Source organism: Xiphias gladius, chromosome 21, assembly GCF_016859285.1.
Source record: "Xiphias gladius isolate SHS-SW01 ecotype Sanya breed wild chromosome 21, ASM1685928v1, whole genome shotgun sequence".
Classification (NCBI taxonomy): domain Eukaryota; kingdom Metazoa; phylum Chordata; class Actinopteri; order Istiophoriformes; family Xiphiidae; genus Xiphias; species Xiphias gladius.
Genome location: NC_053420.1, coordinates 5,360,396 through 5,384,509, shown reverse-complemented (window position 1 = coordinate 5,384,509; position 24,114 = coordinate 5,360,396). Strand labels below are relative to the sequence as shown.

The 24,114-nt window shown below is 40.3% G+C and overlaps 2 protein-coding genes and 1 pseudogene across 4 annotated transcripts; 1 reads left to right on the top strand and 2 right to left on the bottom strand.

The window, feature by feature from the left end:
• Nucleotides 1–3,492: 3,492 nt before the first annotated feature.
• On the bottom strand, nucleotides 3,493–5,051 carry LOC120807213 (nuclear factor 7, ovary-like). The gene has a single exon (XM_040158974.1). The coding sequence runs from the start codon at nucleotides 4,900–4,902 to the stop codon at nucleotides 3,493–3,495; it is 1,410 nt and encodes a 469-aa protein (XP_040014908.1). The 5' UTR covers nucleotides 4,903–5,051.
• Nucleotides 5,052–5,262: 211 nt separating this feature from the next.
• On the bottom strand, nucleotides 5,263–6,856 carry LOC120807182 (annotated as a pseudogene).
• A 2,289-nt stretch (nucleotides 6,857–9,145) lies between these two features.
• dnase1l4.1 (deoxyribonuclease 1 like 4, tandem duplicate 1) lies at nucleotides 9,146–23,071 on the top strand. 3 transcript variants are annotated; one of them, XM_040159644.1, is made up of 12 exons: nucleotides 9,146–9,245; nucleotides 10,027–10,103; nucleotides 10,295–10,374; nucleotides 14,308–14,393; nucleotides 15,219–15,307; nucleotides 16,177–16,263; nucleotides 17,221–17,333; nucleotides 17,496–17,608; nucleotides 18,512–18,669; nucleotides 19,583–19,679; nucleotides 20,785–20,860; nucleotides 21,957–23,071. In XM_040159644.1, the coding sequence occupies exons 3-12, from the start codon at nucleotides 10,335–10,337 to the stop codon at nucleotides 22,127–22,129; spliced, it is 1,032 nt and encodes a 343-aa protein (XP_040015578.1). In that variant the 5' UTR covers nucleotides 9,146–9,245; nucleotides 10,027–10,103; nucleotides 10,295–10,334; the 3' UTR covers nucleotides 22,130–23,071. The 3 variants fall into 3 exon arrangements, with proteins under 3 accessions (XP_040015578.1, XP_040015576.1, XP_040015577.1); XM_040159642.1 differs by having other exon boundaries at nucleotides 20,785–20,879; XM_040159643.1 differs by lacking the exon at nucleotides 10,295–10,374 and adding an exon at nucleotides 10,200–10,255 and having other exon boundaries at nucleotides 9,152–9,245; nucleotides 20,785–20,879.
• The last annotated feature ends 1,043 nt before the right edge of the window (nucleotides 23,072–24,114 follow it).

Sequence of the window (24,114 nt, the reverse complement as noted above, 5' to 3'; positions counted from 1 at the left end):
GTCGTCGGTTAGTGCTGCTTGCTCAAGGGAAACTATCTCTGAGTCTGACTTTGATGCTCCTCTCCACTGGTCTGATCTTTTAAAAGGATTTTTTACATTTTTTTTTGTGTCATAATCCCTGCCGAAGTTTTCCCTGTAGAACCTCCTTGTAAATGGTGAATTCTCCCCATTCTCTGCTGGAGGGAGGAGAGCTGCGCCGTGCGACGTGGTTCGTAAAAATAATTCTCTGGCTGTGCTCCAAATCAACCCCTTGTTCCTTTATTCACCACTCCCTACATAATAGACACTCAGTAGTTCGCTCAATGGTGGGCAGTAAATTGAGAGTTCCGACACTAATCACCTTCACTATCCATCGTCACTGGCAGCGTTGCGTTGTGAGACTGTCGGCAGAAAGTAGTGAACATCCCACTGTGGAATTTTTGAGGGCACTATGTACTGGATAAATTTACACACACTCATAAATCCGGACACACGAGTAAAAAGGCGGATAGTAAATAGAGTGCACTATATAGTAAATGTGTATAGTAAAGGAGTGATTTCAGGAACGGTCTTAATTCGTTGAGAATTAATTGCAAATTTGTCCCACTTAAGATAGTCAAGAACTAGAAAGCTGTGTGAAACAGATCAATTTAGACACCTATCTGAAGTTTGACTATTAGTTAGATCCAAGCCATAGTCAAAGTCTGGCAGGACTTAATCGGCGGTTAAAGAGGGAGAGGTTTAAAGCGCCATACCTGCAGTTTCAGCATGTTGAAAGTTTCAGCATGTTGAAAGCCATTTAATTTCCCGCAGCCCGCTCAACCTGCACAGAACGTTTAACACAACTGACCTCTCAGGCAGCCAGAGAAAGCCAGAGTAGCGCTGTGCGTTTTAATATGTGACCCTCAAAGTCTCAAATGTGAAGATGTGTCAATCACATATCTCAAATTTAGGACATTTTTATGTTTTCAGATCGGATGACTAAGGAAAGAGTGAAATAATTAAAGAAATTAGTGAAGAAAGAAAGTAAATATGAAATTAAATAAACAACAACTACCAGCAATAATGAAATGAATGCAAACCACAAACTGAACTCAAGCTAAACACATTGTGATACCAGAGTTTTCCACGATAAAGGGGTTTTCAGCCCGTTTGAACAGATCAAAGAGTTCGGGACGCCATCGAGTGGCCATGTGCTGCAACGACAGCAGGCAGATACTCCACAACACAATGTACTGTACATATATACTTAACAGCAAGCAGCAATAACGACTTGCAATCAGAAGTGTCTCCTCCTGCAGAGGCTGCTCACGGGCGTAATGAGGAATGCAGCCACTGAGTGTTGCTCGCTTTTGCTGTACTTTGTCTAGTTATAGCATATTGTTATTTTTTTTTCTCCAAAATAAAGGGTTCAAGTGTTCAAAGTATTGTCACCTTCTCTTTAAGCTCTATAGCAAATGTAAGACCACACGGAATGTAATTTAACACAGTGGCCATGATTATACCGGTTAAAGGATGAGAGAAAACCAATAGGGACAGTAAGGCCTACGATTATTTATTAAGAACATTAATTTATTGACATTGATATCACATTCCTCAGTGCCTGGCTGGCAGTACCGACAGCGTTCGCTCCATGTCTGATGCCGCTGACTCAAACTCCACATAAAAGGAACGAAAAGTGTCTCAAAAAAAAAAAAAATTGAAAATAAAAGATATTTTAATACTTAATTAGGCTTGTTTTTTAGATGAATTGAATTGACTACTTTGAAAGACTTTAAGACACACAGATACAGAGTCTGGACATGATTTGAAGTGTTGGACAAATGTTGGAAATGTTGACCTGTTGTCGGAGCTAAATGAAATGTGCCAGATCACCAAAGCCGCCGTGATACATCCTCTGAGGACCATGAACGACTTGTCAGTATGGTCACGGACCAACATGATGGCAGTGATAACGTTTGCAAATAGATATAACTTCATTTCACTGCACCACATTGCTTTCATCTGGCTGACACTTTAGCCCAAAGCGACAAACACTCAGTGCATTCAACCTTGATAGGAGGAAGAGGTACTGTCATAAAGGTTTGGGATTTATCCCATGTTGTTTCTGTTTTGGTACTGTGCAAAAGTTTTACGCACTTTAGATGTTTAGATTCTTCTCCATCACGCAACACCACCGTGGAGTCAGTCTGGGGTCACATGTAGAGACAGGAGACACTGGGACGGACTAAATCCACAGAAGAACTGGGGCAGGTTCTCCAAGAAGCTTGGAGCAACCTACCTGCCAAGTACCTTAAAAAAAGTGTGTGCAGGTGTATCGAGGAGAACTGGTGCTGGTTTAAAGGCAAAGGGTGGTCACAGCAAATATTGATTTGATTTAGTTTTTTTTTTTTTCTGTTTACTGCACATGAAATTAATTGATAATCAAAAAGTATTCATGGCGTTATTTTTGAAAGCGCCCTCGCTTTACTTTTAGTGCCCAAAACTTTTGCACCAGATGAGATTAGAGTCCGTTAGTTCTAAACAAGTCACTGCAGCAGCAAACAGTAATAGAAATCAACAGCAAAACAGAATATTTAAACAAGAAAATAAGGTCAAGTAAAAAAACTCAACTAACAGTATCAGCACCATAGCATCTCACCTAAAACAGATACACCATGTGTCCAAAAATATGTGGACACCAGTCACTGTCCATGTGCTTAGGTATTCTTGTGGGCTGGTCTGTATTTCCTGGTTCTAGCCCCATTGTTCGATTGAAGAGAAATTGCATTATTAGAAAACAGTGGTCAACTTTGTGTCAAAAGTTTGTGTGGGGCCCTTTTGTGTTTCATATATGAAGTGCAGGCTGTATGTAGTCATGACGTTAGTGACTATATATGAGTATAACAGAAACCAAATAGAAATTTGCAGTACGAAGTAAGTGGAAAACATTTAAAGGATATAAACACAGCCTACTTCTAAAATTCAGTAGCAATATCAAGAAAACCGGTATGAGAAGTTACAGCAGATGTCCAAGATGTGAAAACATGTCACAGCAAGAAATGCGACAAATGCACTAATCAATACTTCTATATTAATGATCAATCAAATGACCCGTGATTAAGGGTCGCTCATTGTAATGGACCAACAGAAAAGTCTAAATGACCCTACAGCTCTACGGAGCTTTTAAACTTCTTTTAGCTTATGATACATTTACTGCATGGTTTGTTCTCAGTGTTTCCAGCAGCAGCAGGCAGCGTTCTTCGGCACACAAGCCCCGATAAACCCACGGCGCAGTACCTGACCAGCACCGAACAGCCGGCCAAAGTTAACAACTAGCCAGTAAAGAAAGTGCCTGCATTTAGCAGCTAAAGAGCCAGATATTTTTTTTCAGACCGTAGCAAACCTAAAAGAAAAACACATAGGAATGCAGCTTTAAGAACTATTTTTTCAGAATTGCTGTGTTTATCTGAAATGTTATCGGATTTCAAGACCACACAACAACACGTGGGGTCTAAATTTGGCAATAATACTTTAACACCTCTGTACTTTATCCCTGGCTAAAGAGATCTTGTCCTGTACTATCTTCAGGGGGAGTTCACTCAAAGTGCCTATGCATGGGAACAGCCGGTCAGTGAAAGTGTGTGTGAAGGTGTGTATGTGTGTGTTAGTATCAGGATCAAAGAACGACAGTTTTCCTCTGTTCCAGTCCAGATGAACCCTGATCCTCTGGAGCTTCTTCTTCACTCGGAGAGCAGCAGGTGGATTTCCCACCGAGCGTGCGCTGTATTTACCATTGTAGAACTCGACTTGCCAGAACCCAGATTTAATTCGTCCCTTTTTGTGGACAGACTCTGCAGCCACACCAACAAACCAGGCCGTATTGTCTTGAACTTCAACATCCCAGCTGTAAGTCCCTGAGGTAAAGCCCTCCTGGCCCCAGACAGAGCGGTGATAGTCAATCCTCTCTGGGTTTTCAGGAAGGTTTTGTCTCTCTCCAAATCTCACACTTGTCAGGTCTTCAGACAGGATAAATTCTGGATGAGCAGAGTTTGGATCCAGAATCACAGGAGTGTAGGAGACCATTTCCTTCATCTTGTTCCAGATGTTGAAGGCCAGGTTGCCCAGATGTTTGGCCACGTCTATCAGAGCTCCCGAGACCAGCTTTGGATCATCCGGCAGGGGGCGCTGCTGGACTCTTTCCACTGCAGCAATGTAGTTCTGCAGGAATGAGACGTCTTCAGCTCTCAGCTCCTCCTCTGTGGCTCTGGTTGTGTCTGAAAGAGCTGCTATCTCTCTGCTCAGAGCCTCAATCTCCTCCTTCATCATCTGACTCTTCAGCTCCTCTTCCTCCCTCAGAGCAGCGATCCTGGACTCCTCTTCCTCTTGTAGGAACTGGTGAAGCTTCTTAAACTGCTCCTTAATCTGTCTTTCTGTGTGTTGGGCCTGGACCTTAATGTGTTCTGCTGTCTGATCCCAGTTTCCTTTAACTTGTTCAAACAGCTTCAGTGTCTCCTGTAGAGGACTAAGTGATTTCCGGAGCCCCCCTCTGTGATCCCGTGCAGCTTCATCGATGGGTCTGAATCTGTGGTTGTTGTGTGTCACTGAATCTCTGCAGACGAGACACACTGACTGCTGATGGTCCAGACAGAAGAGTTTGAGTTTCTCTGAGTGCAGACTGCAGAGAGACCCAGACCCTGCTGAAGCTCTCTGATCCCTCTCCAGTAAGAAGCTCTCACACAGGTTCTTTAGTACCAAGTTACAAGGTGGATCGCTCCTCGATGATCTCCTCTTACAAATTGGACACTCCTCTATAGGTTTCCCTCTCCACCATGTTTGCAGACAGTCTTTGCAGAAGCTGTGGCTGCATGACAGGACAACAGGGTCTTTAAAAATGTCATGGCAGACTGTACAGGAGAGATAATCCTCAGATTGGTAAGACATTTTCTTTCTGAGTGACGCTGAAAACACACTATGCAGAGCCCTAAACCGGAAGTCAGTTAATCGTGACTCCTCTCCCTCCTCTAGAAAGTTCCCTGCAAGTTACAACACTCTGAGCGGCTTTTTTTCCCTCTTTAAATTAACAGTCTGTGTGTGCAGTCGGCAGGCGGTTAAAGTCTTTAAAGGTTGCAGTACTCCCCGTATTTCCTGCTGTATCTCTCCCTCCTCAGGGGAAGTTGTGGGTCTGGTCTGAAAGAGACTGCTATTGTCTGTCTCTCAGTGTGTGCGTGCAACTTCCTGGTGGCGGAACAACTGTCTATTTCCTGGTTTGTCTCAGGTGAGTTGGAGGTGGAGCTTTGTCTGTCAATCTGTGCCAAACGTTGAAACATTATGTACCAAATAAGACATAAGTTTCCCTTAACAGCACTGTCAATGTGTGTTTTTATTCTTCAAGAACAGCGGTAGAACACATGCTCTAACTCCTTCTTATGGTGCCCACCTCACTCTTTCATTACTGAGTATTGTAGGCTGATGGAGAACCCAGCTGTACAATCAGCCACCAGGTAATCCATACGGAAATGTAATACTGTATATGAAACACTAACATATGTGTTTTCTGTAATACCATACAGTGTTTTAAGCTAGTACACAGTGACCCTGTATTGTAAAGCCTACTGCCCAGTATGTATAGTCAATATACAGTGTAACTGGCACATTTTTAAATGTGAGTGAATTTCTGTCTAGTATATGAGACAGTGATGTATAACTCAAACATACATGTACTAACATATGCATATACTGTATGTATGATGTGTATATATATATATATATGTATACACACATATACACACAAAAACACATACATATATATATATATATATATATATATATACACATATGTACATAAATATACATGTACATACATATACATACATATACACACACACACACATACATATATATATATACATACATATATATATATATATACACACATACACACATACATATATATATATATATATATATAAACACACATGTACATGTGTATACGTATACACATCTACATAAATATACATTTACATACATATACATACATACACAAATACACACATACACACACACACACACATACATACACATATATATATCTATATATATATACATACAGGTAAAGCCCTTGGAGCCCAGGACAATGTGAAAGGAGTCAAACCTGTCTGGATTGTCAGGAAGCTTCTGTCTCGCTCCATGACTCACACTGGTCAGGTCATCAGACAGGATGAGTTCTGGATGAGCAGAGTTTGGATCCAGAATCACAGGAGTGTAGGAGACCATTTCCTTCATCTTGTTCCAGATGTTGAAGGCCAGGTTGCCCAGATGTTTGGCCACGTCTATCAGAGCTCCCGAGACCAGCCGTGGATCATCCAGCAGGGGGCGCTGCTGGGCTCTTTCCACTGCAGCCTTGTAGTTCTGCAGGAATGAGACGTCTTCAGCTCTCAGCTCCTCCTCTGTGGCTCTGGTTGTGTCTGAAAGAGCTGCTATCTCTCTGCTCAGAGCCTCAATCTCCTACTTCATCATCTGACTCTTCAGCTCCTCTTCCTCCCTCAGAGCAGCGATCCTGGCCTCCTCTTCCTCTTGTAGGAACTGGTGAAGCTTCTTAAAATGCTCCTTAATCTGTCTCTCTGTGTGTCGGACCTGGACCTTAACGTGTTCTGCTGCTGGATCACAGTGTCCTATAATGTGTTTAAAGAGTTTCAGTTTCTCTTGTAAGAGCTTGAGTGAAATCCGGAGCTCCTCTCTGTGATCCTGTGCAGCTTCATCGATGGGTCTGAATCTGCGGTTGTTGTGTGTTTTTGAATCTCGGCAGATGACACACACTCGTCCAATGGTCCAGACAGAAGAGTTTGAGTTTCTCAGAGTGTAGACTGCAGAGAGACCCAGACTCTGCTGAAGCCATTCTCTCTCTCAGTGAGGTAAAAAAAAAAAAAACACACCAGAACCCTAAAACAGGAACAGTCAGTCAGTTGTTTCCCAACTTTGCTGCATCAATTTCCCTTAGTTTCTCTCAATTTGATTCGTCTCTTTTCAGTCAGCAGCAGGTTGATGTCAAAGTATCCAGTATTCCAGTTTTGCCTCTTGTATCTCTCTTCCCCCAAGTATGAAAATTTATTTTATAATCTGCCTCTCAGAGTGTGCGTGTCTCTTCCAGCGAGCAGTGAAAGAACTAAACTTTATCTGCCGTTTGTCTTGATGATGTGAGGTAAGAGGTGGAGCTTTATCAGGCCATCGATGTTTTTCATTTTTGGGAGCATTTTGCAGAGAGCAAATGGTAACTGTCACACTGCTTCGACATCACCTCGTTATCTCAACATACCTTTCATGGAAAGAGGGCTCAGAAAACAGGACAAGTTCCGTCTTGCAGGCTCCCTGTGTCCCTGTGTAAATGGAAAAATACACGACACCAAATTCGTTTACATGTTCATTCCCATCCCTTTCGCTTTCATCTCAAACAAGCACGATGGAAAAATGCAGAAAAATAACAATGAATGAATCCCCCATGGCTGCCATTATTAGTACTCTGCAAATACTAATAAAAAAGCTACAGTATTATCTACATATTACTTTCCGAAACAAAAGCTAGACAGAGATAAAACATAGCTAATAAAATTGGGCAAAGTGCAAGAAATGGCGATAAAAGAGGAACACAATGTATAATGGCTTTAAGGGTCACAAGCAAAACAACAACAACAAAAAAACAAAAAAAAACCAAACAACAACTCACTGTTTATCTGCAACTTAACTGGTTTCAGTTCACTCTCTCCGCTCTCATAATGTCATTTTCAGCAGCAGCAGGCAGCTGTTTAGCTAACAAGCTCTAAAAGCTCACTGTGCACCGCCTGCTCAGAAGCAAACGGTAGATAGACGCAGTTAGAAACCTGCTGGTGAACACAGTGGAGCATTTAGGAGCTAAAGAGCCAGATATTTCCTTCAGGAGGTGGTTGAGACCAAAAATGGATCTAAAAGAGAGTGAACCTTGGACTTATATTCACCAGGTGCCCAGAAACACGATTTCAAATTAATGATAATGTTGCTCAGTAAATGCTTGATGTGTAAATAGGCAACTGTTTGCTAACAAGTTTGCTATATCAAAAGGTGATGATATGTCAATGTTGTGTTCTTAACGTGTTCAAAGCTTGTTCCCGACTTGTTTCCACTGCCCCCAAGTGGCCAAAAAAGGAGAGAAAAAAAATTAAGTATTACAGGTTTAAGTATTTAGTAAAAAATGTGTTATGAGTTTAGTGCTACTCAGCGGCTGGTAATATATAGTGATTCATTAATACGGTGTGTCCCAGGCTGTTCTCTGGTAGGATAATCGTCTGCTCCTCTTATCCTGTTATCCAGACTTCGATTCAGAGTTATTCATTCAATTATTATGCTATTTCCTCCATTATTACTCAGTAACTATTCAAAATTCCGTGTACCATATTGTAAGGTGTTATCAAAAGGATGGACAAAACAATGAAAATATGACCCAAGTTGTAATAAACAGAATTAACCCTTTAATATCGCCACTGACTTGACTTTTTGGCAGCTTGCTCCACCACAGGGCCTCTGATACACTGAAATCCGTCTTGATGCCATGAATCTCAGGAGATGTAGGTCGTTGCCGGCATTTTTCTACCGCAAAGTTCAGTGTGGAAACTACTGGAGCTAATAAAACGATACCGTAGTTGAGGTGTCACACACACACACACACACACACACACACACACACACACACACACACACACACACACACACACACACGCACAACACCGATCACCTGTCCAAACACCTTAACAACCAATGAATTACAAAGTGATAGGTAATGCTAAAAAAAAACAAAAAAACAAATGTAGTTGTTTATTTTGTCTGCTCAGCTTCCACCTAACTTCACTCAAGGTAGAATTATCTTTTCCTCTGTCCTACAGTATCTGATGGAGCGACACGCCGGAGACAAACCCAGCTGATATCAGAGTGTTTGCTGTGTCATTTACAACTCTGTCTATGTTTGGTCAGCGCTGCCCTTTGTTTAATGAGTGCTAAGTGCCAGGCATCACACCGCTGATTACTTAATCATCGGTGAATTGCAGACAGCTGGGATTGCATCAGCAACACAATGGGACTGGGTGTGACTGAGTCAGTCCCCTGAAACTCACGCCCGTGTAGAAAACAAACCATCACAGCCCCCAGGAGTAGCTAGCAGGAAGCATTCGAGATGCTCCTTTGTAAAGCGTCTTTTTACACATACGCTCAGTCGTAATAGTCGTTACAACAGTCGTGCAATAGACCCTTCCTACACAAAGGTTACAATCTTCAGTTTTTGTTTTGATTCAAAGGTATGAAAGTTTCGGAGGATCCTGTTTGTGGAGCTGTTGAACTGTATTACATTACGCAGAGAGGTATTCCTGTTATCTAGCCTACCCTCATTGACGTAATGGGACGGACAAAAACACCTGTTGGTTGTTTAACACGATACAATTCACCAGCACCACAAACTGCAGCCTCCAAAATGACCATAGAGTAGAATCAGCATCTCTGTGGCCAAGGGCTCCCCTTGACCCCAGGGGCACATGTCTAGTTCGGTATCCGTCTACTTCCAGTACGAACTGGGAGCTGCTGTAAACTGTGCTTTTTTTGTCACAGGCAAGGCAGGATAGAACAAGCCTAATGTATTTGGGTGTTTTTGGGGTGTAAACTGTTTTCTGTGAGTATGTCATGTCACTCCGTTGTGGATTCGTGTTGCTCTCTAACTCTTTTTGTCTCTCAGACACACACAAACACGCACATTTGAATGCACCTAATTATGGTCTGTTTTGCTTTCCGAACATTAAAACCACATGAAACAAACTTTGTCTGACACTTGAGTGGATCAGGTTTCTAATGAAATCCGTCAGCCTCAGTCAAAGATATACTATAGGTCCCTCTAGAGACATCCTCTTACACACACACACACACCCACACACACACACACACACACAAACACATAGACACACACACACACGGTTTTACACATACAGCAGGAAAGCATTATTGAGGGCGGAATATTTGTTTTGCCCTTTTTTCCCCCTTTCTGTCTCTTGTCAGGCCCTGCTATTTGTTGGCTTTCGACCAATCACATCGCCTGTGGTCACCCACGCGACAGAATGCTTTGCCCCCGGCAGGTACTGCAGATCCCAGAGCTTTTTTTTTTTTTGTCGAGTCCACAAGGTATTCCTTCTCTTGCTTCACTTTATTTAATCCTCACTGGGAATAAACAGATCTGATCCAAGTTCCCCAACAGCAGCGGCAGCAACAGATTCTCCTTCTTCTGCAGGTGAGAGACAAATTGTTTGTTTGTCTGTTTTTTCCTCAGGCTGAGCTGAATACCTGAGAGGCTTACATGTCTCGAGACAATGAAACAGCCTTCCTCCATGTGTACGCATAAAACAACAGGTGGAGTATCATAGTCGAGTCATAGTATAGATTTGATGTTATACTGACAATTCCTGAGATCTTGTTAGTATGTTTTTGGCAGAAGAGGTGCTCTAATCCTTAATTTAACATATTAAAAAAAAGAAATGAAAAGAGCCATGGATTGTAGGTACTTTTGTTTTAGAGAACACATTTTACTGCATAGTAGATATTTACTCGAGTATAGTTTGAATACAAAATTTTCTATGTGTTTGCTACTGTTACTAATGCAAGGGATTTAGGTATTTTTTCCACCTTTTGCCTTTAGCGTTCAGCTACAGGACGTGGCCAAACCTTAAACCTGCAATAACTGACTTTTTTTTTGGACACTTGGGGGATAGCAGAAGCATGTTGTGAACACAACATTTACATATCATCACTTTTTAAGTTGACATTGCGAACATTTTGGCAAATAGTTGCCTATTTACATATCAAGCATTTACTGAGCAACAGTGTCATTCATTTGGAGTCTTGTTTTATTCACTTGACTCTGACCTGAATTTGAAATCGTGTTTCTGGGCTCCTGGTGTATCTAAGTCCAAGTTTCCCTCTCTTTTAGCTCTGTTTTTGGTCTCTACCAACTACTGAAGGAAATATCTGTCTCTTTAGCTGCTAGATACTCTACTAGGTTCAGCGGCTTGTCCCTAACTGTTTTCTTACTGCTGACCTGCTGTGGTGAAAACTGATTATATTAGAGCGGTGAGAGTGAACCAGAAAAGTAGAGTTAAGGGCCGAACAGCTAAAAAATGAGCTGACACTTGTAATTAAACTCTGTAAAGCCAAAGGGAGCTGACGATTTGGGTGGTAACTCTCTGTAGGTTCATCACTACGAGCGTCACCTTTCACAGTATCACACTGTTATTAAACTGTTATTATAAAAATATCGTATCAAGCATTATTATCTACGTACCGCTGGGGCTGACAGGAATTCAGTATTCTGTCATGAACCGATCTGTTGGCCAAATGGAAATCTGGATCAGGTGGTAGTGCTGGATATAGAGAAGGAAATACTGCATGTGAGAATCTCTAAAAACAACTTACATTTACATTTAACTGACAAAGAGATCCAGCGGCCACACTAATTCCTACCAAGAGTTATAATCGGTTTTCTTTTAACCCAAACTGTGATCTTTCCCTAACCATAACCAAGTTTTTCTGTGCCTCAACCCAACCCAGTGATCCGTAACAGTTTTGGGAGGCACTGGCAAAAAAAACTTATCCTGACAATAGGATTAGCTGCCTGTATTAGCTTATAAGATTTCTTGTCTAAAATACAACCACTCCTTGTTTACAGTTTGAAAGAAAGCTGTACATGAGTTGTGAAGTCTGGAGGCCTGTGTTTGACCTCAACTATGTACTCCACCTTGATAGTTCCCGGTCAATTGAGAAGCGAAAAGTTAGAGGAACATTTTGGATGCAGGAGCTTAAACGAGACTTAAAATTCAGGTAAAGTTCTCGAGCTCCTGCGAAGTTCCTGCAGCTGAAAAGAGCTTAAAGATGGAAGTAAGTAGTAAACCCAAAAGCAGGTAGAAAACAATTGCTGCAATAATTTCAAATTCACAAGAGATAAAACTTGCTGGGTCAACAGCGACACCTGATCCTAGTGTTGACAACAGTGTCATTATGTGTTATTGTGTGTCTGTGTGTGTTGGCATGTTGTGGCTGTTATCAGCTGCAGTATCTACTGATCACCAGGCTCAGCCACAGCACAAATACAAAAAGTAGTTGGACAACCTCCACAAGCAACCCACGCAAACACACACTCCTACCTGCGATGTGGTTGTGTTTCATGAGTCACCTCTCCTGCAACAAATGAGAGACAATAGGGCAGAAAAACAAAGAGCAAAGCGCGTTCCTTCTGTCTGAAGGGCCACACGGAAGGCTGCAACTAACAGCTACTTTTGTTATCGGTTGATCTGCTGATTACTAGCTTGATTAATCAGTTTGGTCCGTAAAATGCCGGAAAATGAAATCATGAAAAATTATCACTTCAGCTGTGAAGCTGGAACCACAGGCCGTTTTGCTTTATATCGAATAATTGTATCAGATCTATAGATGTTTCCCTTATTTTGTCCATTTACTGTTAATTAGTCATATCCTTGGTAGAAAAAATATAAACCTAACTGATTTATTACTGTACTTCCATAGGTGTAGTCATAATAAAAAATAACTGATAAAACAGCCTGCGATTTATAGTGCAATTTCATAAAAAGTCCTAAATTAAAGGAAGCGATTTACTCTCCATCGCCGAATATCACTTTAAATCTGACAACAACGTATGTCATTAGCTGCAGCGTGACACGAGATAAACGCTGCGTGAGCCGGAGCCTCTCTTGTTTACGGTCCTGAGAACACAGACGTGTTCAATTACGCAGAAATGTTAGTTATGTTTGAGACTGAGTTCCTTAAGTGATGAACGGTAGGTGACAGGTTAGGAGCCTAAAGGGCCTATTGACACAGTTGAGGGGGCTGGGTGAGGTGGCGTCGTCAGGACACGACACAGTGAGTATACCCGTCAGAACAAGTCCTAAATGTTTCCCTTGGCTAGTTTTCGTTGGAGAATTGAGCTCGACACGATTTGGTTTAGGGAAGAATTTTGAAAGCAGCTCATTCATTTGATAAAGGAACATACAGATAAGGAATAATTCAATTGGAACACATGGCGCAAATTTAATGCTGTTAACATGGACTTTTTTTTTTAAGCCAAAAAATGCTAAAGAGCTCCTTTAATGAATGTCTTTTCTCGCCACTGTATATGTGCAAAAAGTGTGGCCAATGCAGACTCATAAAGGGGTTTTTCTTTTTTGAAAATTAACATTAATAAAACCCAAACGAAACATCATATGAAGCTTAACTAAAAACAATTTGGCCAATTTATGTCAAAAACAAATCCCCCCAAAAAAACCACCAAATTAAAAACATCAAATATACATATATATATATATATATATATATATATATATATATATATATATATATATATATATATATATAAAGACCTGATAGGAAAGTTGCGTTTTTTATACAATATGTATGGACCAGTGTTAAATCCACTGAGAATTCGTACTCATGTGCTTATTTATTTTCATTTTCATTGTTTTTAAAGTGAATTTAAGTACCACTTCTCCAGAGTTTAGTCCTATTTTTGTGTTTTATTTCATAATCTCACTTAGACAATTTGCGTCATGTTGTTTTGTTGTGTTCCTGTGGTTCATTTTAAAGTGTTTCTATGTAACTACAATTATAAGTTAAGCTCTTCATACTCATACAATTCACACTCATTTTCATTGCCCTGTCCTTTTGCCCTCATCTGTTCCTGGGTTTTTGTTCTCTAATGATAATTTATCTGTTTAAACAGCTGATGAAGTGATAGAAATGACCCCAAACTATTTTTTTTAAACAAAGCTCCTCTAATTTTGTCAAAACGTTTTTGAAATTCTTCACATTTTACCATGTACATTTTCAGTTGACAAGTTGACATTTTCATGTTTTTTTTTCCATGAAATGTTTGTTCATCTCTGTTTCTTCACCGAGGAAGTGAAGGTAAACAAGTGCCTGCTGTGAAAAAACAGCAGGTAGACGCAGTGAAACGTGGTGTGGACAGTATTTGATCTTTATAGTGTGTCGTTACACAAGCGAGTTTTAAGTATTTGCAGTGTGTGTTTTGTAGTATATTACACAGGCCTCAGGCCTGAGTTGAAATGCCTGTAGGTTTTTACGAGATGCAGCTGCTGTTAATATACACGCACACACTCACAGAAACACACTCACACACACACACACACACACACACACACACACACACACACACACACACACACACACACGCACACACACGCACACAAAGAGACTCATTAAAATGCCCATAATATTTCCATTCATCTCCTGCCATTTCTTTTATTTTTTACTCTGCAGCCACCATGAAAGTAGCATCTTTTAACATTCAGAAGTTTGGAAAAAACAAAGTGTCAGACCCAGACGTCCTCGCTATCCTGACTAAGGTAACAACAACCAGTGTGAAAACACACACACACCCACACACACTGACACATGTCACCTGCTATCATTAAAATGCCTTCTTTTTACATGAAGAAAATTACAGCGGCTACAAAGAGATTTTCTCAGGTTTTTGATTCCACTGTACCTGACAAAGAACCAGTTTCTCCTTCAAACGTTGCAGCTGTTTGAAGATTTAGGAATTATATTAACAAAAACAATAAATAACATGCATATCAAATTTACTTTGTTTTAATTCACTTATTTCATCACCAATATTTGAGTAAAAAAGTTGGCTGATGGCTTTCAAAAATGACCAATTATGGAAAACCAAACTTGAGTTAGTTATATAATTATAAATTATATCATTATATCATTTATATTAAACAAGTGAATATATTAGTTCTGATTATTTTTATTATTTCTTAATCTGATGATTATTTCCTGGATTAATCAACTGGTCCATTTCCTAGAATGGTTTGTCTGATCAATAGCTCAAAACATAAGGAAAATCAGTTTACTATCACAGAGAACAAAGACCATCATTAAATCTTCAAATTTGAGAATTTCGAACCACTAACTGTTCTGTAATTTTTTTTTATATGATGATAAATGTTTTGGTTGTCATTTAAGCCACTTAATTAGTTCGAGTTTAGAAAACTGAATGATTAAAATGGTAAAACATATTGATAAATTAACAACAAAAGAATAAATATATAAAACTCGTTAAGACACGGAGAAATTAATTCCACATTACATTATGTGTGATCCCGGGATGTGGTAAAGTGATGTCACACTGAGGTCTCTCTGTCTTGCTCTCTGCCCCACAGATCGTGTCTCGATATGACATCATTGTGATCCTAGAAGTGGTGGACATCACCGGAGAGTCAGTTAAAACCTTCCTGGACTCACTCAACAGGTGAGTGCAGGCTTTGTTTCTGTTGTTATAACAACAACAACAACATTTATTATTGTTATTATTATTATTACAGTCAGGAAGCTTGTTGAGGAAGTACTCAGCCTGAGCTAAATGCTAACTTCAGCATACTAATGCTACAGCAATACAACGCTAACATGCTGATCATAAGAAGATGTGTTGTCACATTGTTTGAATGGAACACCATTTGAGAAAAATAACATCCTTAGAGATTTAATGTTTAGGCGACATTAAAATGCATCAAACCGAAGTGTTGGACAAATTAAAATTTTGACCTGATAATGGCGCTGGATTAAAGGTTAAGGGGTCACCAAAGTCATCACAGTTCATCCTGAAGGGAACAAGAATGTCGGTACCAAATTTCATAGCAGCCCATCCAATAGTTTTTGAGATATTTAGAACAAAAAAACGTGCCATTGGATGGTGGCGCTACAGGAACGGTCAGAGGATCAGCAGAATCATTAAGATTCATCCTACGGAGACCATGAATGTCAGAAACACATTTCATGGCAATCCATCCAATAGCTGTTGAGATATGGCAGCCTGGACCAAAGTGGCGGACCGACATTGTCATCCCTAGAGTTTTTCTGCTAGCATTGCTAAAAAAACAGGGAGGGATGAAATAGTGTTGTGTGTGTGTGTGTGTGTGAGTTTGTGTGAGTGTGTGTGTGCGTCAGGTAAAAATGCCTAGTTAGTTTTGGATTTCTCTGATCATCTGTGATAGTGCTGCCAGCAGATATCGACTACACACAGGGTTGAAATGATCTAATGCTACTCCTTAAAGCTATTTAAGTGCAAATTGAATTATCATTACAATACGTGTCTGCCTCTCTGTCTGTCCTCCTCCCCAGATCCAACAGCAGGCATCACTACACTCTGAAGATCAGCAGTCGTCTGGGCCGGACGCGCTACAAAGAGCAGTTCATGTTCCTGTACAGGTGAGTGCTCACCTGCAGCAGACCCCCACCACTGAGACTGAGATGAGTTACGAGTTATGAAGGAGTTTAGAGCCCGTGCAGCAGTTTGTCAATACAAGATAACAGTGTGTAGATGCCTGTTTTTTTCTTTTTGCATGGACACATTTATTAGTTTTATTAGAAAAATGATTTGGCACAAGCATGAGGATTTCTGTTGTTGTACCACTGTTCTGAAATTCACTTCTCCACTGCCCATTTACAGTATATACAAAGTATATATACTGAGGATATATACTGAGGATATATAATGAGGATTTAGCCATTTTGGGGAGAAAATACAGATGGAACATTGTGAACACTGAGCATTTAACTATGAGCTAAAGCAAAAGAGATGAATTCAAGTAAAATGATCTGAAATGCTGTATTTGGACTTATATGCAAAGACGGAAAAACTGTTTGTTTTTTTTCAGATTTGTCATTTTGTCACAAATTTATTATTTATTATTTAGACATTAAAACACATGAAATGTAACTTGAACGACAAATTGCGTCGGATCGATTTGCAATTTAATTTTACCAAATTTGAGTCAGTTTCATGAAATAAATAATTCAAGATCTACTTAACTAGATAAGGGACATGTTTAAAGTCCTGTTAACCGGCTGTTTTTGAGAAACAGGGTTTCATTTCACACTGAGTGTAATGTATGTTTACAACACAATGGTCAGCTTTAAATTAATCCCTGCTGCTTAGCTGCCTTCAAATAACTTTGGTAGCCGAACAAACATTAACAAGATTATTTGAGCTGGCAAACATTACAATAATCCTGGATTAGTCAGTCCATTGCCAAAGAACAGGAACCTTGCAGCTACAGATCTCTCTGAACAAAGGGATAGAAACTTACCCAGCTGAAGCTGCATAATCAAAATATAGCTTAGTTATTTACGCGTGTGTGTGCGTGTGTGTGTGTGTGTGTGTAGGGATGACATGGTTGACTTGGCTGACTCCCATCAGTTTGATGACCAGCTAACTGAGGGAGGGGACGTTTTTGCTAGAGATCCCTACATCCTGCGATTCAGATGCCACAATACAGGTAGAAAACTTTTGTCGTGCGCACAGAAGAAACACTTGTTAAACATGTCAAAATATCAATATCAAGGCAATTATCCTCAAAAAGATATAAAATATCAGGTGTGTGTGTGTGTGTGTGTGTGTGTGTGTGTGTGTGTCTGTGTGTCTGTGTGGCTCACCATAGTGCTGAAGGACCTAGTGATGATCCCAGTTCACACCAAACCGGAGGACTCGGAGAAGGAGCTGGACGAGCTCTACGACGTCTTCCAGCACGTCAAGCAGAAGTGGAGGACTGATGTAAGGACACGACATTATCAGTCCAGACAGTGCTGACAACACAAAACGTGATCTAGTACAATGATGAGGCGGAGTAGCTGAACTCACCTGAGGAAGAAAAAAATGATTCGGCTAAAAGTAATGAAAAAAAGTTGGAATAGTTGGCGTTAAATACTGAAAAAGCTAAAAGTATTGGATACATTGTTGAAATACTGCTAAAAGTAAAGAATAAACAGTTGAAACAGTTAACTATAGGGTAAACACTGGAAAAGCTAATGGTTAAATAGCTGAACTGGCTAAAATTAACGGATAAATGGTTGACATAGACAGGTGAAAGTTGTTGCAATACTCCGACCTGTGGAAAAAAAGCTAAAATTATTGGTGGTCGAATGGTTAAAAATTTATGGAAAAATGTCTGAAATGGCTAAAATTCATGGAAAAATGTCTGATATGGCTAAAATTAAAGGATAACAGGCTGACACGTTCAGCTTCTGTCACTCCAAGTGGTGGTAGCACGAAAGCAAACTTGACCAAACCAACCTAGACTGTCTTCTTCTGTCTTATAGTTAAATACAACAACATCCACTTCTTTAATAATGTGTCCTTCGTTTGACAAAAAAGGTTGGGAATCCCTGATCCACCAGCAAGGCCGTGAAAATAATGTTAAAATGCTTTTCCTGTCAAAAAAATTTACAGAACGTGGCAATCAATTTAAAAGTAGACATTTTTTCTTCAAAGACGGTAGTTCAGGAAGTCATCGAAAGAACAATCATGAGAAAAAAAGTGTTTTGCCGCTTTACCCAGAGTCAGGTAAGAAGACAAACGGCCTACTTCACCCGTCAGGGAGACAGATTTATTGGGCCGTTGTTGACACATGTTGCGCTCCTCTGCGCGCCGCTGCTCTGCCCTGCTCTGTGCTCCCAGAACGTGATGATCCTGGGCGACTTCAATGCCGACGGCTCCTACGTCTCCAAGAGCGAGATGAAGGACATCCGTATCCGCAGCGACAAAAACTTCCACTGGCTGATTGGGGACGATGTCGACACGACGGCCAGCACCGGGAACAACTACACGTACGACAGGTGGGTCCACCAGTGGTGGAAAACGGAATAGAATAAATGGGCTGTTATAAGCTGTCCATATATAAGTAGCTCATATAGTAAGGCCTACTTAGGTTGTAACCACTTATCATAATAACTCTCTTTAGATTAATCATAGGCTATTAATATCTTAAAACAACTCTTGGGTTCCCAGATGATAAAAATTCCATTTGGCCGGTATATCCTGTTTTAAATAGCCATCAATGAGACACACTTTTGATACGTACTGTAAGTACATCTCGGGCTGAAAATAATTCTGTTTACTAAAATAAAAAATTTGAAGGGAGGACTTTTACTTTCTTTGACTTGCGGTTTTTACTTGAATCTCTTTAACTGCTGATGAACACAGGTGGGCGCACACCCCCCGACCGCCTAGATGAACAACTGATGAAGGACAAAGTAGAATTTCAGCTTGTCTTCAGCCTGACTAGGGTTGAAGATCGATAACACTTTAATAATTATCTAGTAAATATGAAGTTATTGTGAGGAGTTGCTTCGCATAGCTTAGCACAAAGACTGGACACGGTTGAACAGAACCAGGCTTTTCCCCCCTGTTACCAGTGTTCGTGCTAAGCTAAGCTTTTGGTACAGTGGACAGATTTGAGATTGGTATCAATCTTCTCATCTACCTCTCAGCAAGAAAGAGAACAAGTTTATTTCCCAAAGTGTCAAACTAATTCTTTCAGTTGCCTAGAATAGAGTTACAAAATTCTTCTATACTTTTTAGTGTTGTGTTTCTAAATGTGCCTTTTTTTGTTTTTTGTTATAAATATCAATACATTTTGTCAATTGTTAGTTTTTTGGGGTTTACACGTATTTCTTTGTATTTGCGTATTCATTGCGTGAACATTGTGACCGCGGTAACGGGATTGAAACACATACTGTCTCCGTTCAGGATAGTGATCTACGGAGACGACATGCTCAGGTCTATCATTCCAAACTCTGCCAAGCCCTTCAACTTCCAGAAGGCATATGGACTCAGCGAGGAGCAGGTCAGTCGTTCTGCCTCGGAGCCTTCACTCTTAATTCAAACAGTTTCTTCCGGAGGAGGCCTGAATATACCCAGCAGGTGACATGACATCTCGTGTGAAAGTGGAAATTTAGTTGTACACACATTACTCTTTATACAATGCGCGCGCATGTGATGATCCTCCGGGGAGCCTGGAAACGTTCAGTAAACTTCACGGCAATCTGTCAGCTGGATGTTAATATGGTGAATGACAATGCTGACGTTCTATAGCTTTGTTATTGCAAACAAATCCCATGAAAGGACCAAAACCAACAACGTGTTAGTCCGTCTCTCTTTGCTACCCTGTCTGTGACACTCAGCCCTAAGCCCACTTGTTTCTACTGAAGACGTAAATCATGATAGCAGCTCACAAATACATAGTTTAATTTTTTTTTAAAAGTGCATTTGATGGGGACTATTTCCGCCGGCGGATTAATACACATTTGGCTCTCTAGTGATTATTTCCATGTGGGGTTATCATCATGAAGAAGCATGTCACCCACTGCAACAGTGTAGCTCATAGATGTTCTTCTCACTTTTTGGACAACAATGAAACTCTGTGTCACACATGAATAAGATATGTCAGGCTTCGGATACAAAGACGATAATTAGAAGGATCAATACTTACTGGGATCAGTTCATTACTGGGCTTGGAACTGTTGATAAGAAGAGAAATATTTAATACTGCCAGACTTATCCTTCAAGTTCAAGTACGAATTTTAGCCTGACTGTGGAGGGATGTTGAATAGGAACAGTTTCAGTTTCACGGCAGTCCAGCCATTAAATACTTTGTGTACAAAGTTGACATTTTGGTCTAAAGTGGTGGCAGAGGAAAGCTCATGGAGCGGCGGCACGGTGCTCCTTAAACAACCTCGGAAGACCTTCGACATCCACGAGAAATTTAACTGAAATGGAGCAATGTTTCATCTATACTCCCCAAAAACAGAATTATAAGTTTGCTTTATTGATGGACACAATGTGCCAAAATTTTTCATCACAACGTTACTCGGTTCACACTTAGCCAGAATTACCATACGCAATAGCCCTCGCAGTGATTGCCGATCAACAAATAACCATTTGTTTTCCAGGCTCTGAAAGTCAGTGACCATTACCCAGTGGAGGTGGAGCTGAAGTCCATAACTGACACATCAGATGAAGAGGATGGTAACCAGCATGATTATATGTACATACCTACTGTTATCTGCTACTACTACTGCTATTAATTATAATTGTAAAATAAATGTTTAGTTTTTGTTAAATAAAGGTTGTTTTTTTTTTAATCTTGAAAAATACAACACTAGCTGCCTAATTCGCAGATCCTTTTTAGTTTTGCACCTCCAACAGACAGAGAAACACCAAAATAAAAGTACACAAGATGAATTATGAACAGCAAAAAAATCAAAATACCATATCAAAAAAATAAGGATAGAATTTCGAACCTAGATGCCTATTAAAAACTGCTAGTACTGTTTGAAAAAAATACATTTTTTAAAATTCTTTCCTGTTTTAAGGCCCATTTGGACAGGATTAAAAACACAAGGGGAGGCGGGGATTGGAATATTCCGTGTGCTCCCCAATAATTTAACACAGTTCAATTTTAACCGTTGGGAAATTACAGAACATTGTCCGTGACAGACACAGACATTCTGCACGACAAAGCCAAGGGGATGCAGGAGAGTTGAAGTGGAGGCGCGAAAAGGGAGACGAAAGGCAGAGAATGCGTGAAATGCAGTCAAAACCAGGTGTCTATGGTCAAAACTCAAATTCCTTCTTGGAGTCATAACTCAGTCAAATCTTGACACAGACATGAAACATGTCGACATCACTCAGTGTGACTTACACTTTCTGAGGATATCAGCATTTTCTCTGATGCCCGTTGCAAATAAACGTAAATCAAACATAAATCTGCTCAGGAATCATGGAAAAAGACGTTTCAGAACTTCCATTAGAATCATCACGTTTTTAAGATTTCTTAAGTATCAAAGTATTCCAGTGACAGGTGTCTGTACAACCATAGGGTGCACTGCAAACAGGAACTGCTAATAGCTAATTCGGCATACTGTAGTGGAAAATGTAAACAAATATAGGCTAAAAAACACAGGGCTCAAAGGAGAAAACCATCCTCTTATTGGGCCAACCGCCAATAAGTGAATGAGCACATTTCCCAAAATGCTGAACTGTTTGTTCGAAACTCAGCCTTTCCCAACCTGTGTTGATGTAGCAGCGGGACTCAGTGGATTTCTGTGGTTTTCCTCTGCAGGTCTGAAACAGCGGCAGCAGGTTCAGTCGGTACCACCGGGGCTCTTGGCCATGGATGAGGATCTGCTGAATCTGAAGAAAGGAAACCTGCTGCTGGAGAGGGAGAAGCTAAGCCTGGAGATCCAGATCCTCCGGCAGAAAATGGCCAAGATAAAACATGGGGATGATGTTTGAATCAGGAGGCCAGATCCGTCCAAAACAATGAAGTGTTACCTTAACTCCTCACATACGGAGCCATATTTCAAATAATGTGCCGTGTCAGTATGTGGCATCTTCTTTTACAAGAAAAGCTGCTGTTATTTCTGATATTTGTATTCACCACTTGCAATTTCACTCAAGAGGTTGTTTTTTTTTACCAATTTTCAAAATTAATCTACTACCTTCTTCTACCCTGACTGTGCGTGTAGGCGCACGGCTATGCAGTGGGTTTAAAGACGGTGATTACAAATCCAAAAATGACGATATTCCATTAACAGCACGTAGACCCAAAGTATTTCAAAAATAAATGGTACAGTCCTACTAATATAGACCTCGTTAAATACGATGCATTGCTCTACCTTTAAACTACCCAGTAGTCTATACAATATCTAAAAATGGCTCCAAATTCCCAAATTACAACATTGAGTAATAGTATCTAATAATACAATATATTTTTTAAAAATGTTTTGGCATCATGAGTACATTGACTTTCAATACTTCTAGTGTGTTTTGTTGATAATACTTCTGGACGCAGGATTATAACTTGTAGCGGAGTACTTTTCCCCAAGTAAAGGATCTGAATACTTCGTCCACCAGCGTGCGTGGGTCACTAACGGCTGAGAAAGGAGGCCGGCCCTATCTCCCGTTGCATCGCTTCAGTGGAGCGTTTTCACAGCAAACATTTTGGCATGCCATAGCAGGAAAAGCCCAGTTGCAGTTAATAACATAAAACAGCGAGGCACATTCCATTCAGGTCGGCCGGTTTTGGAGGTCCTGTATCCTGCGTGCCGGCTCACTGGCAGGGCTTAATAGAGCCAGCCTGTCCTTAACGAAAGCCGTTTTGCTCTTCATGCTGTGACAAGTCAAAATATCTGCTGTGAAAAAGGTCCCCTGAGCTTCGTGGTGGGGGCCTGGTGTCCTCTTACAATGCCAATTATTCACACATCAGTCATAGCACAGTGTTGGTGTCAGTTCATTTTAGGCATAAATGAAAAATAAACCACAATAATGCAGGGGGCGAAGGTTGTTATTCATCTTTTATCACAAACTCAACAAAGGTGTATCTCATTACTCTGTAGCAGTTTCATGTGTTTCTTTCCTGCTCTCCTTGGGATCTGTCACCGACAGGCTGATATCCGGGGCTTCTACAGCGTTGACCAAGTTAAATTCAATCTTTTTTAAAGACATTACTAACAACACATAGAAAGCAATTTTATCTCACGTTTAACATTTATATCCCGTTTTTGTCAAAACTTCCCAGCAGCAGTATACAATAACGCCTAATAACATAACTCCTGATAGACACGACCTGGATCTGGATAAGAAGCAGAAAAGGGATTGGTTGGATGGATGAGTGGATCAAAAAAAAAAAAACCTAGTTATACTTTACATATGAATTTTACATGTCAGAGGTCTGGAGTAACAATTTTCAAGCCTGTTTTTCCCGAATAACGTACAAAACACTTTATAACTAAGGCAGACGTTAGGAAACTGAAATCAGTGCTTTTGAAGACTTTCAAGACCTACAGCTACCTTAATATTAGATTAGACCACATCTTCCCGATGTCCAGCTCCCAATCAACCGACTGTACGTTTCAGATTACTCAAAGAATCAATCTGGTTCTGTAAAGACTACACATCCAGATATATACTCTTCAAATAAATGCATCTCAAGTAATCTCTCTAACACTTTAAGCTGTACTGCATCACACTGAGGTGTTTCTAATAACCAGTCTAGCCTCACACAATATGTTTTAACAGCAGCACAAACTACAGTCTCCAAAATTAGCATTTAGTTTGAACAACACCTTTCTAAACACAACAACCATTATGAAGGTAGGATTTATTGCAGGACTGCTGTATTAGACTGCATTAGTTCTAGCTAGGTGTACGTAATAATCTGGTAACTGAATGTGTTTCTTTAAATCAGCATACACACTAGTTTTCACTCTGCCGGCTGA

Coding starts and splice junctions, on each gene's coding strand:
- LOC120807213 (XM_040158974.1), bottom strand. CDS start 4,902: ATGTCTTACCAATCTGAGGATTATCTCTCCTGTACAGTCTGCCATGAC.
- dnase1l4.1 (XM_040159644.1), top strand. CDS start 10,335: ATGAAACAGCCTTCCTCCATGTGTACGCATAAAACAACAG. Junction 16,264..17,220: donor CAGTTCATGTTCCTGTACAG/GTGAGTGCTCAC, acceptor GTGTGTGTGTAG/GGATGACATGGTTGACTTGG. Junction 19,680..20,784: donor ATGGACTCAGCGAGGAGCAG/GTCAGTCGTTCT, acceptor TTTGTTTTCCAG/GCTCTGAAAGTCAGTGACCA.